A 17,522-nucleotide genomic window follows, 5' to 3' on the forward strand; every position below is an offset into this window, starting at 1 on the left:
CAGTCACCAAATAGTTCCTGTTTCCCCCATTCCAGGCATCTCGTAGGATTATGCTTCTTAGTGTACTTATGGCTGGGTGGGACCATGTGACCAGTTCTGAGCAACAAGTTCAGAGTGGAAGTGACACGGGTTACATCTGAGTTGGTGTGTTGATTGCCAAAGTAAGACCCGCCACATGATCCACCCTCTGTCATAACTGATTAAAACAGCAATTGCTCCATCAAGCTTGGCCCTGAATGGGTTACTTAAAGTTACTGAGATTTGGGGCTGTTTGTTACTGCAGCGTTACCCAAGCTACGCTGACTGATACAAAGGGACACACTTTACTTGTATGGAACACCAGAGAAAATGTAAGATCCACAAGGTGCACAAACAGCGGTGGGGTTGGACAGCAGTTCCACCATCTCGGCAGCACTCAGACACCTCCACATTCGCTATCTTCATCCCCCACTACTCTAGTGACACCCAACACTAGCCATCCATTCTACCGTGTTTTCTCCTGTTGCCCCAACATCCGACATTGTGCCCAACTTCAAGCCTTTGCTAACACCATTTCTTCTCTCTTCATTTTCTTCTATTTTCCTTTCTGTCTAACATGCTACCCACCCCTGAAGGCACGGACCAAGCTCCTGTACTGCAAGACATTCCCCTACCCACATAGACCAACAGGACCACTCTGGAATGACTGCAGTACCTGTCAGAACGTCTCTGTGGGGATCTTAACATGGGTGTCTGTAGCCTGTTTCATGTTAACTAGCCTCTACTCTGCAAATGGGTAGTGAGCCAAAGGCTCTAGCTCGTATTTATGCGTCTGCCAAGCTTGCAGCAGGTACTCAATAAATACTGACTGAATAGAACACAGTGCCATGAACACACATGATAGTTCTCAAATATTCACAAAAGCTGATTAAAAATCTAGGCACTTTCTTAAGGTATCATCTGCACTAATGACTTTTTTAAATTGGCACTGAACCAATAGTATAATTACTGAAGGGCAGAGAGATGGCTGGCCGAAAACTCCTACACTTTTCTGTGGACCAGAGGTAAGCAGTGTATTTGAGGTTCACCTCTGCCTACCACCTGTCATTTCCTGGGTCAGAATCACTGTTGGCACATAGGATACACCTCGCCTGCAGGTTGGCACAGGTATGAGGGTGGATTGGGGAACAGTGGAAAAATTCGGCAAATCCACACCTGCTGATGTGTTTAGCAGCTATTTGGATACAGTTGGTCATTTCGTGGAGACATCAAATGTAAACAACGAAAGAGATTTTCAGAGATGCTCAGAGAAGTCTGTGTGGTGCAATGCCTCATTTTACAGAAGGGGCACTGGAGTTCGTGCCACACCTGGGTCAATATCTAGTTTTCCTGACCCTTAGGACAAGGCTCTTTCTTTCTTTCCTGATGCTTCAATTTGCTACTGGGCATTCATGATGGAACAGGGGGGTACCTTTTCTCATCGTTTCAGGGAGTGTGGGATCTCAGGACTCAGAGACATCATTACTGACCCCCCCCCCCACCTTTCCCAGGGCTTTGCATGAACACGTCTGATAAGGAGGTGTGCTTATTAGGTTCCCGGCAAGGTTTCATTACCTTGCTCAACAGTCCACTCCGCTAGCCAAGTCCTCCAGTCAGTAAGTCCTTCTCAAGATCTAACGATAGGCCCTGCTGCTGTTGTGCACATTAATTTCCTTTCCTTGGCTCTTCTGTGTCGATGGAGAAGAGCTCTCACTCTTGACTTCACACGACCTTTATAGGACTTTGGCTTTCTTCCTGAATGCTAAACCCCATGCTGGGACCTTGAAATGTCTTCTAACTGAACTGGGTTGCACTCTCTCATTTCAGATGCCTTCCTCTAAATCATCTCCATGCATTTTCCCCAATACAATGAAAAGATGGAAACTATCCAACCTCTTAAATCAATGATAGGTGACGGACAAGCTCTCTTGGAAAGAGGCGGCCAGGATGCCACTGCCGGGGGTTGGAAAGGCCTCCTCGGGACTACGTGTAGCCCATTTGTTTGTTCTGGACTCTCTGAGCCCCCTTGCTCCCATCTTATGGGACTTAGCCTACTCTAGGTTTCTTCTATTTTGTGCCTCTGAAAGGCTTCAGAGAGGTAAGGTTGGGTCGTTTTTGACATTTGTTGAAATAGCATTCAATCACCCCAGTGTATGACTAATCCCAGGATGGTGCCCACATCTGGGCCCGTCATTCAGGGCATGGTCTATGACCCACCACATGGAGCTTCCTGGGCAGAATGTGGCACATTAGCATTTGCTAGGTACCCCCCTTTCCTGGGTCCATGTGGCCAAAATGGGGCACTCAGGGGGAGTGCCAGAGCAGCCAACCACCCGAGTCTCAATTCAGTCTCAGTTTCCCCCTGAAAGGAATTCTCCCCCATGGGTGAATGTGGGGAGATAGAGCTGTCCCATCATCTCAATGATCTCAGAAAGCCCAGCAAAGTTGGTGTGGCAGAGGCATAGGGCCCCCTAATGCCTGACTGCATGGACTGGGTCTCTGGGCCAACTCAGGCATCACTACAAGCACCTGCTGTGCGCAAGGCCCTAGACCAGGGGCAGTCAGGGAAGTAGAGTCAGCCGTAGCTAGCATCTTGGGTTGACCAGCTGGCTGAGGGGACAGGCAGATGTACATGGAATAGCTGGATCGCACTATCAATTAGGGAGAGGGTCTGCCTGGATGAGAGGGTATGGTGAGGAGGCCAGTGGGTGTGCTCCTGGGGCTGGGAGGTGTCCCCAAGAGCCGGCCCAGTGCTCCTACCTCTGGTGGACCAGGTTGTAGGGAGCCTTGGATGGATGGGCCAGCAGCACCCCCTCAGAGCTGCACCCAGCAAAGGCACTCTTCAACGGGAAGCTCCCCGGTGCTCCTTCTATGAGGGAGCTGGGACAGGACGGCGTGGGCAGGGCCAGCTGCCGCAGGGCAGTTATGTGGGGCCTTCCTCGTGACACAGTCACTTAAGAAATGCCGACTAGCTTTGATCCCTTCACTAGAGGGCATCAGAAGATGGCTGCTTCATGAGGGGAAATCACAGGTCCAGGGTGGTGTTCCCACTGGGATGTGCGCCATCATGCACCATGGGAACAAGGGCGACACCCTGCACAGAGCAGAGCAATGAGAAGGAAGAAGCTTGTCCTGACACTAGAACTGCCATGCCAGCCCCGAATACCCACCCAGGCTGTACTAAGAGAGGAAGAAATTCCCACCTCGTTTATATCATTCTATTGTTTGTACACTAATTAACTGAGTCACTAATGTCTCAATATCAGGCCTTTCATGGCTGAACCAAAGCTTTCCTGACCTCAGGAGACCTCATTGCAATCCTACTCCTGGCTTTCCGTGCAGCATGGTGTATGTATAACACGCAGGCTCCAACCATGGCCTATCCATCTAGGAGGTCCAGCTCAGTCCCACCTCCTGGGCTCGGGCCTGCCCAGGCTTCTTAACTCTGGGCCACCTGAGGTCTGGGCCCCCCTTTGGAAGCTTGCATCTCCTGCCCAGCACTGGGCATTCTTTTACACATTACCTTGTCCTTCTAACTAAGTGGTAAGGCCTCCAAAGGCAGGGGCCATGCTGCAGGCCCACCAGAGCTTAGCACCAGGCCTTTGCAAACACTCGTGGCTGAGGAAATCTATGGGAAGTCCTTTCCGTAACACCTGACCTCTTCAGCCTGCTGAGCTGTCCTGAGCTCTGAGCAGCTTCACACAGCACCAGGGGGGGTGACCACGCCAGGACTCAGGCCCAGCAGCCTTCCCTCTTGCGCTAGCCGGAATAGGGAACTTGCTCGGAAGTCAAGAGTAAGTTATTGCAGGAGGCCATAAAGGCTCCGCTCAGCTCTCTGGACAGGTGCAAGGTGAGGCTGGGCTGGAGGGTGGACATAGGGTTTCCAGGAGGGAATTCCCGCCCATTCTCGGGAATTTTTTTTTTTTGCTTTTCCGTTCCTGAATCCTGAGAAAAGTTGGTCGGGAAATCGGCTCCTTGAACCCAGGTAGTTGGTAGTATCGGCTGTCACTTTGATTCATGGCATTGGAAATGATTTCACATTTCCACGGCGGTTCATTGTGGAGAACAGAAAACAGTTTATATCTTGGGATTCGGGAAGAGGAAAGTGAAAAAAATTCCTGAGAACAGTTGGGAATTCCCACCTGGAAACCCTAGGTGGAGATAAATGTTTTTTCCAGCCTGTAATCCCACTGTCTCCCACAGGGAAGGATGAGGTGTCAGCAGAACAGCTGGATAACCAGAGGGAGGCTAGAGGACACCAGGGAAGAGCAGCTTCCTTATTCCCTCCTGGCCACGCGACCCTCCCAGGGTGGGTTGGGGCCTTGGGATCTCACAGGGAAGCCAACAGGGAGAAGCAGCCAGCTTCAGCCTGGTCCCAGGACAGCTGGCTCGCGGGGAGAAATGCACGGGTCTCAGACACATCATACCCTCTCCCTGCCCCTCCGGGTCCTCTGCAAACCCGGAGCACAAAGTGACCTCCGAAGTGACAGACCAGCACCCAAACCCTAGGAGTCCCCTTGTTTGTGAATCCATCAGGGGAACCTCACGTGGACCCTGATGTGTGAATCTCCAGTTCATTCACTTTACTGCTGAATAATACTGCACTGTGAGGACATATCCCATATTATTAATCCATTCTCCTCTCGATAGACATTTGGTTGCTTGCAGATGTTTGTTATTATAAAAACACTGCTACTGAAAAGAAATCTTATGGATCTATGTGCTTGGAGAGGGGCTTCACTGTGGGTTGGATACTCGGGGAGAACTTTCCAGAGGGCAGACAGCACCCTCCCGTTTCCCCGTTTCCTGCTCTCTCCACATCCCCGCCTCTTAGGAATGCAGACAGCAGGACACATGACAACCCCCAGATGAAGCACGGAGATGCTTCCTTACCTGCTGTGAGGGTGTTCGTCCTCGCGAGAGGGAACAGCTGCTGTCCAGCTGCTCACTGCAGTCCGCTGTCCACTGCGGAGGAGAAAGGAGTGGTCAGTGCCGCGAAGACATACAGGCTCGTCCTCACACAGCCCCGGCCCCCCAGGCGTGGCCCTGCCCTCCTGCGGCAGAACCACATCCGACTGGGCCATTTCGATGGCAAATCCTTCCCTACCAGCAGGGCCACGTGGGCATCTCCAAACTCCACGTGGAGGTGACCCTTGGGTGTACGCTTGGGGAAGGCAAACTCATTTCCCTTCCCCTAAACCCACCGAAGAGATGAAGAGCCAGCTACATTTTTAAAGTCGACCAGACATGACACAGGGTCACTGTGAGAACACTCAGCTCTGCCTTTGACCGCCTGACCTGGCTTCAGCCACACTAGCCCTCTACAGTGTCAGGGCCAGAGCTGGAAGAGAGGCATGTGTGCATGATCTTCCCATACGCCCCGCTCCAGAAGACGGTGGACCTCGGGCCTGACAGGGCGGCCTGGCGCTGGGAGGCATCCTAGACTGGCCGTCAGAGTCCTGGCTTGAGCCCGGTCCCACCACTCACCCTGAGCACTCGGAGGCCTGGCATGCCCCGAAGGTGGTCTGACAACCACCTGCATGCCAGTCCCCAAAGCCTGCCACACAGAGTCCCTGGACCCCACCCTCCACCCAGACTCTGAGAGGGTGGGACTTAAACATTAGCATTTTGATAAGCTCCCAAATGATGCACCAGAAGTTTGAGAGTCAGCGCAATCTGTGTCATCTCCCAGGCTCCATTTTGTCGTCTGTAAAATGGGGACAGCAAGGGTGGGTGACTCTACAAGACTGAGGCGAGGACCTTTGGAAACCATAAAAATACTGTAGAGACAGGACGCAGTAGTAACAGCATGGCCTTCTTCTGTAAGGTGCTATCCAGCGATATGGTGGTGCCTTTATTATTGTGTTAAACATTAGCTAGCCGTGCAGCCTATGCCGACCATTGACCTCGACTTACCTCCTGTGCGATACAGGAAAAGCAGACGAGCCCAATCTCTCTGCCTAACACTCTTGGTCAGAACTGTGAGTGACTGTGGATGGCTCAAGGCCAGCGCAGTGCTGCTCTTGTAAAACCTTGGCTGGGCACGCCCTCCTGACTGTGAGCCAAGGGCACGACCTTTGTACAGGACAGGTATTTTATTACAATGTTGATGACCCAGGCAGGTGCAAGTGTGTATTCTAGAGCAGTGCTGGCCGGGGAAAATAGGATGAAAGCCACAAATAGGAGTCACAGATGTAATTTTACACGATCTAGTAGCCACAGTTTAAAAAGATCAAAATTAAATTTTATTTATCTCAAAATATTTACAACATTATCACTTCAATAGGTAATTAACGTAAACATTATTAATGAGATATTTTACATTTTTCTTTCCACACTAAGTTTTTGAAATCCACTTAGTGCATACATCAGTTTGGACCAGCCCCATGTCAAGTGCTAGAGAGTCACCAGTGGCTCGTGGCTCCCTTACTGGCCAGCACAGCTCGAGGGAAAGGGCCCGGAGGCGTGCCAGTCCCGGGTGAGTCCTGGCCGCACGCCCACTTTTTGCCTAGTCCTGCTCTGCCTTGCACAGGGGCTCACCCCTGCAGACGGCGACCCCAGGCTCCTGCATCAGCTGGGTTTGGCCCATGGGAGACAGGAAGAGAGAACCCAGGGCATTTCTCCCCGCTCTCTCTGCCTCAGATGGCATCACCAGCAGTGACTAGGTCTCCTTCACGGCTCTAGCCCTCACCACAGGGGCCGTCTGTGCATGACCTTGACCTCTGACTCTGGCAACACCATCTCCTCCCTTTGTGCCTCAGGTCTGTAATGGCTTCCTGGCGTTGCTAATCCCTGGGTTGTTGAGCCTCTCAGTTCCCTTACCATCTGGGTAACCAACCCCCTGGATTAAATTCCCTCTGTCTGGATATTTTCAGTCTCAAGGCATCTCCCCAAGATATTAATTATAGGGTGGGAAAAGGAAAAATGAGAAATCTGTCAGACATCACCTTAAAACCAAGTGATGGGGATAACAGCACCCGTAATAAAACATATCCTCATGGCCTCCCCAATGGGATGCAGAGCAGGGCACATCACTTTCGAGGTGCTCTTGCCAAAAATGCACAACCTCAGTCTAACCGTGAGAAAACATCAGGCAACCCAAATTGATAAACTTTCTACAAAATAAGTGACCAGTACTCTCCCAAAGTGCCACGGTTGTGGAATACAAGAAAAGGCCAAGACAGTGTCACAGGCTGGAAGAGGATAAGGAGACATGACAATGTGATACAAATTTAGATCTTGCAACTGAAAAAGGACATTAGTGGGAACACAGGTAAAATCCCAAATGAAGCCCCGTTGTACCAATGTTAATTTCTTAGTTCTGACAATCGTACTGTGGTTACGGAAGGTGTTCATACGAGGGGAAGCCAACTGATACGTTCATGGGAATACCCTGTGCTATTTTTGTACTTTCGCTATAAGGCTAAAATAATTTCAAAATAAAAAGTAACACATATATGGATGTCTGCGTGTGTATATTTTGAATAATATATCCATATACACATTTGTATGTGTGTGTATATATAAAATGTTTAAACTACTGTAAAAACGACCCCTCTGCTTTACATACTGAAGTGGTTTCTCCTTCCCTGGTTGGAGCCTGAACGACAGGGCTGGGGGAGGCCGAGGCGCCCAATGACCCCCGGCTGAGAAGAGGACTAGCTCACGCATTCGTCATCCCACTCGAGGACGGCCTTGCAGAGGAAGGCTTCCTCCGTCCCAGACGTCCCAAACACTTCAACCCCAGGTTCATGGTGCTGAGGTGACATCCCACAGCATGGCAATTCCAGGGTGGGTGCGTCTCCTCCTGGGGTTAGCATGATCCCCGGCAGGGTGGGGCTGGGGAGCCCCGATGGCTCCCCCAGACGAGCACTGCACAGAAGAGGCAGCCACATGCAGCCTCATCCCCCTGGCTGGGCTTTCTAAGAGCAGTTCCACGTTCCTATGAGACTGCTCTGGTTCAGCAAAGTCATCCTTAACTTTATACCCGACAACTAGGAGCCATTTTCCCCGAGTGCCTTTGGGGTGGGACCTGCAACAGGAGCCTCCCTTCACAGGAGACGTGAGATGTCCCAGGAGAGGTGGAGGGCTAGGCTGAGATAAGGAAGAGTGCGCTCTCAGCAGGGGCGCAGGGATGGGTGCAGGGAAGGAAAATGCGCAAGCCAGGATTCCTGGAGAAAAAGCGAGCCCCGGCGTGAATCATGGAAGACCACGGCAAGCACGTCTGGCTAAGGAGTCAGTGACTCCTGGGGAGACAGGGTCAGACCAGGAGGGGCGACCCTGTTAGGGAGGTGGAACTGGCCCGGGGGAAGCAGGTCAGGAAGCTAGAGTCTCTACGGTGGTGGAGACAGAGATGGAAATGAAGTGGATCTGAGCGCATGGCACAGACAAGGCAGGAGCAAGGGGCTGATCTGCGGGAAGGAAAGCAAGATGGTCAAGTCCACAGACACGCATCTCAGAGACCCAGAGGAGGGAATGTGGTCCAACTGTGCACAGCTCTCCCGACCCTGGGAGGAGGATTCAGTGGGAGTCTCTTCCGTTACCCCAAGAAGCCGTACCCACTGGACCCGTGTGGCACCTCACCTCCAACCCCGCAGCCAAGCAGCAGCCCCGGGAACCCTCTCCTCTGATGCTCCCTTGATCACCTCCATTGGGAAGTGTTTCTTCTCGGTCCTGAAGCCCCCGGGAGCTCTCCTGTCCCTGTTCCAAAGCTCCTCCTGGCCTCTGCTGGGACCCCCCTCTCAAAGCTGTTTTCTTTCTTCTTAGGCCTCAGCCACCACCTCCTGCGTCTAAGCCACCGCCTAGAAAAATCTCCAGACACAGACACACCTTCCCAACCCAGTCCTTATTTACACGAGATGATTCCAGGATGGAGAGAAGGGCCACCACTTCAGGAACACTCTCCTCCACCCCGCCCCGCCCCCACGCCTGATTTCTGCATGTACAGTGTTTTTCTCCTTCAAGGTCAACTGGTTTTCAGCTAGGAGCAAGTCCTCTGGGGGAGAAGGGTGACATTTGCCTGAAAAAAGGTCATGGTACAGAAATAGGCAGGAAAAATAGGACATTTTTTAAATATATGGAAACGATGAACATTGAATTCACATGGTTTTTGGCCTCCACCATATCTATTATAATTTATTTCTTAATTTGAAAAGCGGAAACAAAGATGGCAAGGGTTAAGATTCAACGAATAGGGGAGTACAGATGTTTATTCTCTCTTCAAAGCAGATGTTTATTCTATTCTCTGCTGTTATTAGTACATTGGAAATATTTCACACTAAAAAGAGTTAAAATCCACCATCAGTCATTGGCATGTAGGATGGACAGTATTGTAGGAGCAGACTTGGTGCAGGGCCGGGAAAGACACTGCCCATGGGGGAGGGTGGGTCAAAGGGAAAAGCCTGGAGTCGGGGAGGTGGAAGGAGCTAAAGACAAACCACCCGCTTCCCAATGGTGTCTACGTCCCCCCAGGGACCTGCCCTTGCAGATATCAGAGTGGATCACGTGGCCAGAGCCAAACCGGCATGCTCAATACGCGCAGGACTAGACAGAGAGGTCCACCGCTAAAACTGCATCCACAAACAGACGGACGTACAAACGGGAACTCGGTATGTGGTAAGGACCGTGTTTCCAATCAGGGGGAAGGAGAGATCAACAGACACACGGGAATGGACAACTGGCTAGCGGTAAAGACAAAATGGCCCGAGCGGTCTGCCTCACACGATCCACGGACAACACATTCCCAGTTGATTAAAATCCAAGACACAGGTTTTACACATCAAAGCCTAAAACTTCTGTGTGACAAAAGAAATCACGAACAAATGGCAAGTGAGGGGGTTACTCGCAGCACGTATGGTGGACTGCCAAAGGATGACGGATCGCTAGAATATGTAAAGATCTCATTTAAATCTAGGCACTGGTCTCAGCCCATTACATACATCAGCATTCACTCCTCGCAGATACCTAGGCACGTTTATTATCGCCGCTTTGCAAATATGGAATTTGAGGCACAGCATGGTTAAGTAACTGACCCAGGGTTACACAGCCCGAAAGTGGCAGAATGAGTAAAGGGCACAAATAGGTATTGACTTAAAAAGCGACTAAAAATGTCAGATACTAAATGTAACGTGCGATCTTGGGTTAGACACTGAACCAGATTTTTTTTTTTGTCGTGGTAAAATATATATGACATAAAATCTACCATTTTAACCATTTTTAAGTATGTAATTCTCTGGCATTAAGTATAGTCACAGTGTTGTGTAACCTTCACCACCATCCATCCCCAGCACGTTTTCATTACCCCCGAACTAAAACTATGTCCTCATCAAATGACAACTCCCCCTGTCCCCTTCCTCCCCCAGCCCCTGACAACCACCGTTCTACTTTGATTCTCTATGAAATGACTATTCTAAGTGCCTCAAAACAGTGGGATACACGGTACCTGTCCTGTTGTGTCTGGTTCATTTCACTTAGCATCATATCCTCAAAGAGGACTTTATGTTGTAACATATGACAGGATTTTGGTTTTCTAAAGCCTTCATAATATTCCATTGTATGTATCTACCCCACTTTGTTCACCCATCCATTCACTCATGGACATTCGGGTTGTTTCCAGCGCTTGGCTATTGGGAATAATGCTGCTATGAACATAGGTGTGCAAGTATCTATTCATGGTCTTGCTTTCACTTCTTTTGGATATGTACCCAGAAGTAGAATTGCTGGATCACATGGTAATTCTGTGTTTAATGTTTTGAGGAACCTAGAATTTTAAAAAATAAATAATAGTATTGAATCAATGTTTATTTCCTGTACTGTGATTATGTAAAAAGATGTGTCTATTCTTAGGAAACACACACTGAAGTCTTCAGGGATAAAAGGGAATCGTATCTGCAGCTAACTCGCAAATAAATCAGCAAAGTTTATATATACCATCGCTCAACCTATCAATTGATGAAGAGACTGAAAGCAAATGTGGTAAAATATTAACAGCTGTAGAATCAGGGTGAAGGATATGCAGGTATTCTTTGTACAATTATTCTAATTTTTATGGACATCTGAAATTACTTCAAAGTGAAAAGTTATTTAAAAAGTCACCTGATCCAGGGTTTCTTAATCAAGGATTACCCACAGTGCAATGTGAAGGTCCTGTGGGAACTACTGCTGTCATCCAGTGCCCTCAATTCCCTGTGAGGGAACTGAGAGGGGAAGTGGCTTCCTCATGGCCTCACAGAGCCCAGAGTCCTGGCCTGGGACAGCCAGTAGCAGAATCCTGCTGGCCTAAGACTTGAGCTTCTCAGAGTTGGGACCATGTTCAGCTGTTTCCTTTATTCTGGGCCAGCTTTCTGGAAGGGGTGGTGAGACAGGAGACTGGCTGGAGCTCATTCCCCGTCCACAGTGAAACTCCAGGAAAGCGTAGTGTGTAAGGGCTGAGATTTGACGGGGGGAGAAAGGCTTTTTGCTCTTACCTTGGAAAACAAACAACTTTCCTGTTGTACAGGCAGTGCAACGTAGTGATTAGGGGCTTGAGTTCTTGAAGCAGAGAATCTCGAGTTCCTATTGCTACTCTATCACTTACTCTATGACCTTTGGAAAAGTCACTTCATCCCTAAGACTCAACTTTCCCCACCTGTAGTAACCCAAAGTACCAATAGCAGAGAGATTAAGTATATGGCAACTGCAGTGAAACCCCCTGGTTCAAACCTCAGACTGGCCAAAGAGCACTTGCTGTGTGACCTTGAGCAGCTTATTCAACCTCTTTGTGCCTCAGTTTCCTCCCGTATAAGCTGGCAACAATAAAAGCATCTCTTTCATAGAACTGCTATAAAGAATAATGAGCTCACATGGACACACTTCAGTGTCCTTTGCTAGTTCCTCCTCGTCTCCCCAACTTCTAAGGGCTCAGTCCTTGACTCTCTGCTCTAAACTCCTTCACTCCTTGGGCTTAAAATGATACCCACATGCTACTATTTACAAATGTGAATCTCCAGGTCGTTCCCCTCTGAACGCCAGCTTTGCACATCTAACTGCTTGATCAACGTCTCCACTAAGGTATCTAATACTATCTTAAACCTTTCATGTCCAAAAACTGAACTCTTGACTTTCGCTCCCCAAAGCTGCTCTTCCAGGGTCTCCCATATTTCATTTCTGGAAAGTCTATCTTTCTATATGCTCAGGCCAAAATCCTCCAGGTCATTCATTAGAAAAATCATGTCATTTGTACCTTCAAAGTATAATGAGAATCGGATCACTTCTTCCCATCTCCACAGTGACCACACTGCTCATGGCCACCATCACCTCTCGCCTGGACCAACCAACCAGCTTCCTGGTCTCCCTGCTTCCTTTCCCGCCCGTCCTCCCATGCCCACTCCAGCCCCGGCCCCTTGCTGGCCCCGGCCCCTATTCTCCAAACAGCATCCAGAGCGATCCTCGTTAGCCAGTCATACTGTGTCCCTCCTCTGTTCAAAACCGTCCGGTGTCTCCTCATCTCACTAGGAGAAAGACCCATCTCACTAGGGCTGACGTGGCCCTGCAGACCCGGCTATTCTATAGCACCCCCCTTGCTCCCTGGGCTCCCACCAGACTGGCCCCAAAGCTCTTCCTCAAAGTGGGGCACGCCCTGGACTTTCCTCTGCCTAGCATACTCCTTCCTAAGTAGCCTCATTCCCATCGTCTGTCTTCAAATCTTTGCTCAAAAGTCCTGTCTATGTAAGCCTTCTGGGACAGACTAGCATCCCTGCCGCTTCCTGCGCCACATTATGTGTTACCTTCTAACATCCTCATCCATCTTTGTTTATTGTCTGTCTTGTCCCGCCAGAAAGTAAGGGCGAGGAGGACGGGGGTTCTGGTCTATTCTGTTCACGACTTCGTCTCCGAGCCGAGACCAGCGCCTGAAGGAATACATGTTCGCTGTAATTGTATCTCTCTATTTAGCCAACAGTAACTGGCAGAAAAAGGGCCGATTTAAACAATTGTGCTTTATGCCCAAAGCCACCAAACAATGTCTAGGAGCTCATGCTACATAAACAAGCAAGCTAAAAACTCCATGTATGCTAGAAGCTCAGCTTTGTAAATGGCGTATCAAGGCAAACATTACATTAGTTTCTGTCATAAAATTATGGTGGACTTCTTTCTCTGTTTTTCCAATTGTTGCTTTAAAAGTAAAATAAAAGTTTAACCTTAAAAAAAATGACTGGTAATCAGATTAAAAAGGGCTCAACCTCACTAGAAATCAAGACAACGCAAATTAAAATGACAAACAGACAACTGGCCCCAATACATTGGTGGTAGCGTGAATAATGGAAATCATTTCGGAGAACAATCTGGCAACAGCTATTGAAACTGATTCTACAGCTCAGTATCTACCTAAAGAAATACTCTGTATGTGTAGAAACAGGCATCTTCAACAGTATTCACCTAAATACCTTGTATTTCTGGGGTAAATTCTGGAAGTAACCTGAATGCCCATCAATAGGTGAGTGATTAACTTATGGGACATCCATATTATCCATTAAACAGAAAACAGCAGATGTACAAGCCTGGAAGACTCCCCAGGGCATAGAGCTGGGTGAAAATGCAAGTTATTGAACACAGTCACTGGCTATGATTTATGATTGTGAAATACTATATTTCTGTAAGTCATATTATATATATGTTGGTAAAAACATTAAACAAGGTGAGGAAGCTAACTCACTGATTGGATGGGAGGGCGGGCAAAGCAGTGGAATGAGGCAGGTAAGGCAGATTTTATTGATAATGTCTGAATTCTTGTGTACCATGAGAATGTGTGCATACCGCAGTCATGTAAGTCAAAGTAAATTAGTTTTTAAAATAAGGGGGAAAATCAAATGAGTCCCCCACGGTCAACCACCCCACAGTTCCCCTTAAACTCACTTCTTCTGTTAAGCCTTTCATGGGTGGTCCACCACTGAGTGCTTCCTCCTATGAGAAAAGATGGTAGGGAAAAAGGATTTAAAGGGCAGGAGGAGATGAATGAACGGGATGAAAGGGGGATGAGGGCACCGTGAACAGGGAAGGCAGAGTAAAAGGAAAAACGTGAAGAAAGAGAAGGAAAAACGTTGTGAGAAAGAGACATCAAACTGAAGACTCTCATCCCAGCCTACGTGGCTGCATGGCTGCCTCTCTCTTGGAAAGGTCCCTCTGCATGTGAGACAAAACCCAGGACTTCTGTGTGCCTGACAGCAATACAAAGAACTACAGGAAGTTATCTTCACCCTCGCTGGCTCTTCATTTGACCTATTCATAGGAGCTTCCTGGAAAATACGCCTTCATTAAATGTGTGCTCTTCACAACACCCCGACATTCTGTCCCTCCAAGAGAGTGGAGCAGCTGGCATGGAGGGGTGCGGAAGGGAGACAGACATGCGCCATCTGAGGCCGTGGTTGTCAACCTTAGTGGGACACCAGGGTCACACAGGGGATGAGAAGAATGCAAGGCCCAAGCCCCTCCCCACTCAACTGAATTCTGAGGTGGGGGCCGGTCCCAGCCCCCCGAACGAGTCCGCTGTGCAGACAGAATTGTGAACACCGCTTTGAAGCCCGTGATGATCCACAGGGACCATCCACTAACATTAGAAGTGCCAAACTTTCCCCACTTACGGCATCCCAATCTCTTCCACCAAAGCTTAATGGTCAATGAGACGTGGAGTCCTAATGCTCGTTCCACGGGGGGAAATACATTAACCACCCAACAGCCGATACCCAGGGGACCAAAAGTAGGTGGGGAAGGGGTGAGTACCAGGACCCTGCGCAGCCACCGAGCAGTGTGGCTTGGCTATTGCTCATCTCTGCATCGCAGTCTTTTCTTCTGCAGAATAGGGGCATAATCCCCTCCTCCCAAGAGAGAGGATAGCTTTCAGGATGTGCCTTTGGGGACTTGGAACCCGTTGGAGGGCAAATGCTCTTGAAATGTGTGGGGTAATTTTAAATATGGTATCCCGAAAGAGTTGGAAACTTAGAACGCACATTCTCTTGGTTACTCATCTAAAGAAAAGAAAGCTTGCTTGCCCTCCCTCCCTCCTTCCTTTTTTCCCCATCCATCTCATCCATCCATCCATCCATCCATCCATCCATCCATCCATCCATCCATCCATCCATCCATCCATCCTTCTTCCTAGTTGTTGCTGGGGGAGGGGAAGCACGGAAAACCACAACTGTACAAGCATCATGAGGTATTTTCTTCCTGTCAACTGTCATCTCTCAGATCCTAAAAAAAAAAAAATGACCTCACCAACTGAAGAACAGCATGCTTCTTTACTCCCTCAAGTTTTCTCAAGGTTTCCAAGATGCCTAACAATTTTCCTCTCCCAGGAACAATAAAACACTGCCTGCAGACAGGCAGACGAGGACTTTCTCTGAGGTCATTTTTGTTCTTTGTTTTTTGGCTTCCATCAGAAATAGTCATCCGATGAAATAAAAACAGTCAAAAGTATTTTAGCAGAATGATTTCCCACAAGGCTGCGTCAGTAGAAGTGTGTAATATATAGACATGTCTAACACTGGCCTTGCTTAGAGTTATCCACAGCTGTCCTCACCTGGAGCCTGTACCCCAGCTGTGTTTGTGGGGTAGGGAGTGGGGTGGTGAGATCAGGATTGAAATGTCCCTCCTTGGCCAGCAGCACACAGGTGGACCCCAGGATCCTGCCTGGTGTCTGCGTTCTTCCGGGAACTTCAGAGAATGTGGAAAGTTTAAGGAATACATCCTAAAATGTTACAAATGGCCACGTTTTCTACATTATGTCTCGCAACAAACATCTGTGCAAAAGCCCCTCCAGATGTGAAGATTGGAGCATGGTCAGGCCTCACCTGTCCCAGGAGCAGGAGCCGGCAGGCAGTGCAGGGTCAGCCCGAGAGCACTTCTCTCTCTATCTCTCTACATGCTGAGAGCTTAGCAGTCACCCCAGGAAGGTCAGGGGTGCAGAGCAACGGGTCCCTCCTTCCAAAACTATTTCCCAAATGGCTGCTCTGGGAATGGAAATTGTACCTTTCGCAAAGCATTCCTCCGGGGTGAAGCTTCATGGCTTCCTTGAACCCTCCTCCTGTAAAAGCCCCATTCACCTGGAGGAACCTTTGAAGGATGCCCTACTGGACGACACCAGAGTCCAAACAGTGGTGGGGCACGTGGCACACGCCAGGCCAGCCCACCACTTGTGCATGGGGCCTGCTCCCAGGGAATCAGCTCTAAGACGCTCATGGAAAAGTAGAGTTGGTTCACCTAATTCTCCCCTTCCTGCCCAAGACAACCCAAAGAGATTCATTTTCCTGAGAAATTTTCCAATCTAGTCAGAGGGCCCTCCCACTTCCATGTCAGGTCATGATATTGTTAACTGTACAATCAGTAGTTTAAGTCAAGAAACAAAGTTATGCAAATAAATTAACATATCATGACACAAGACACCTCCCCCCTTGAATCGACCCCCCAGGTCATCCACCCCGCCACCTCACTCCCTGCGCTCTTTGAAGACTTCTCCTGGATGACTGCTACCTTTTCAGCATCCATTTTTCCTTTCTTGTGATTTCAATGTCCACGAAGCTGGCTCCTATACCCTGCCTCTCAGTTCCAGGATCCCTCTCCTCCTGATCTTTCCTCTTCCGCACACACTCCCACTCTTATACCCAGCTCTTTTATCACCAATTCATGTGCCCCCTTTACCCTGGGTTTCAAACATTCCACTCTTGGACACTCCTATCTTTCTTACTCACTCCTTTTCACACCAGGACTCCGACAATTTCTCCAACTCCCCAGAACCTCCAATCCACTGACCCACCACCCTCCAGGATTCACCACCAGCTTTGCGTCCTCGCTCCTCTCCTTGCCCAGCTCAGTGTCATGGGATATCACTGTCATTACTCCTTCATCTACCTCTCCCTCCACTCCCTCCACTGTCCTCACTTAAAAGTACCTCAATCCTGGTTAAATAACACCTTCATAACCCTGTACCTGTACCATCACGGCTGGAATCAGCTGGAGGAAGCCACAGCTATGTTGCACAAGTAGGTGTCATTCTGGACGCATGGCTGCAAGCCTGCCAACTCCCTCCTGTGATTGTGGGTGACCAGCTGGGGGCCCAGCCAAGCCAAGCCCTGTCACCTGTTCAATGTCACTGCTCCAACAACCACCCTCTCTGCCCTGGACCACTCCCATCAATGCAGCATGTTGTAAATGCCGCATCTGGACCTCACTTCCCCGAATACCACATGTTTCTCTCCTTTACAACGAAATTCCTGAAACACAGAGAGGATCTGTATTATCCTTCCCATCTCCAATCATCAACTTGAACTTCGCCCCCACCCCTCGATGGTTACCTCTCTCCTTGGGGTCACAGTAGCCCCCGTGACTCAGGTTATTGTCAATCATCCTGCTTCATGACCTGCAGCACCATCACAGGGAACATGCCCCTCACTTCCTTGAAACAGATCCTCCTTCGGACTTCTAACACTCCACTCTCGCCTGGTTTCCCTCCTGCCTGACTGCCAGCCCCCTCCTGG

General features: G+C 49.2%; 1 protein-coding gene across 9 annotated transcripts in view; it reads right to left on the reverse strand.

The window, feature by feature from the left end:
• CTIF (cap binding complex dependent translation initiation factor) overlaps nucleotides 1-17,522 on the reverse strand; it is a 262,255-nt gene that overhangs the window by 174,731 nt on the left and 70,002 nt on the right. For 6 of the 9 annotated variants that reach the window (XM_081078716.1, XM_081078711.1, XM_081078712.1 and 3 more), the window contains exons 3-4: nucleotides 13,909-13,956; nucleotides 4,912-4,983 (exon numbers count right to left, since the gene is read on the reverse strand). In XM_081078716.1, coding sequence (XP_080934842.1) covers nucleotides 4,912-4,983; nucleotides 13,909-13,956 — 120 coding nt within the window. The remainder of the gene's footprint in view (nucleotides 1-4,911; nucleotides 4,984-13,908; nucleotides 13,957-17,522) is intronic. The other 3 variants (XM_081078718.1, XM_081078717.1, XM_081078719.1) reach the window with 1 other exon arrangement.

The sequence above is a fragment of the Rhinolophus hipposideros genome (assembly GCF_964194185.1).
Source record: "Rhinolophus hipposideros genome assembly, chromosome: 17".
Taxonomy (NCBI): Eukaryota; Metazoa; Chordata; class Mammalia; order Chiroptera; family Rhinolophidae; genus Rhinolophus; species Rhinolophus hipposideros.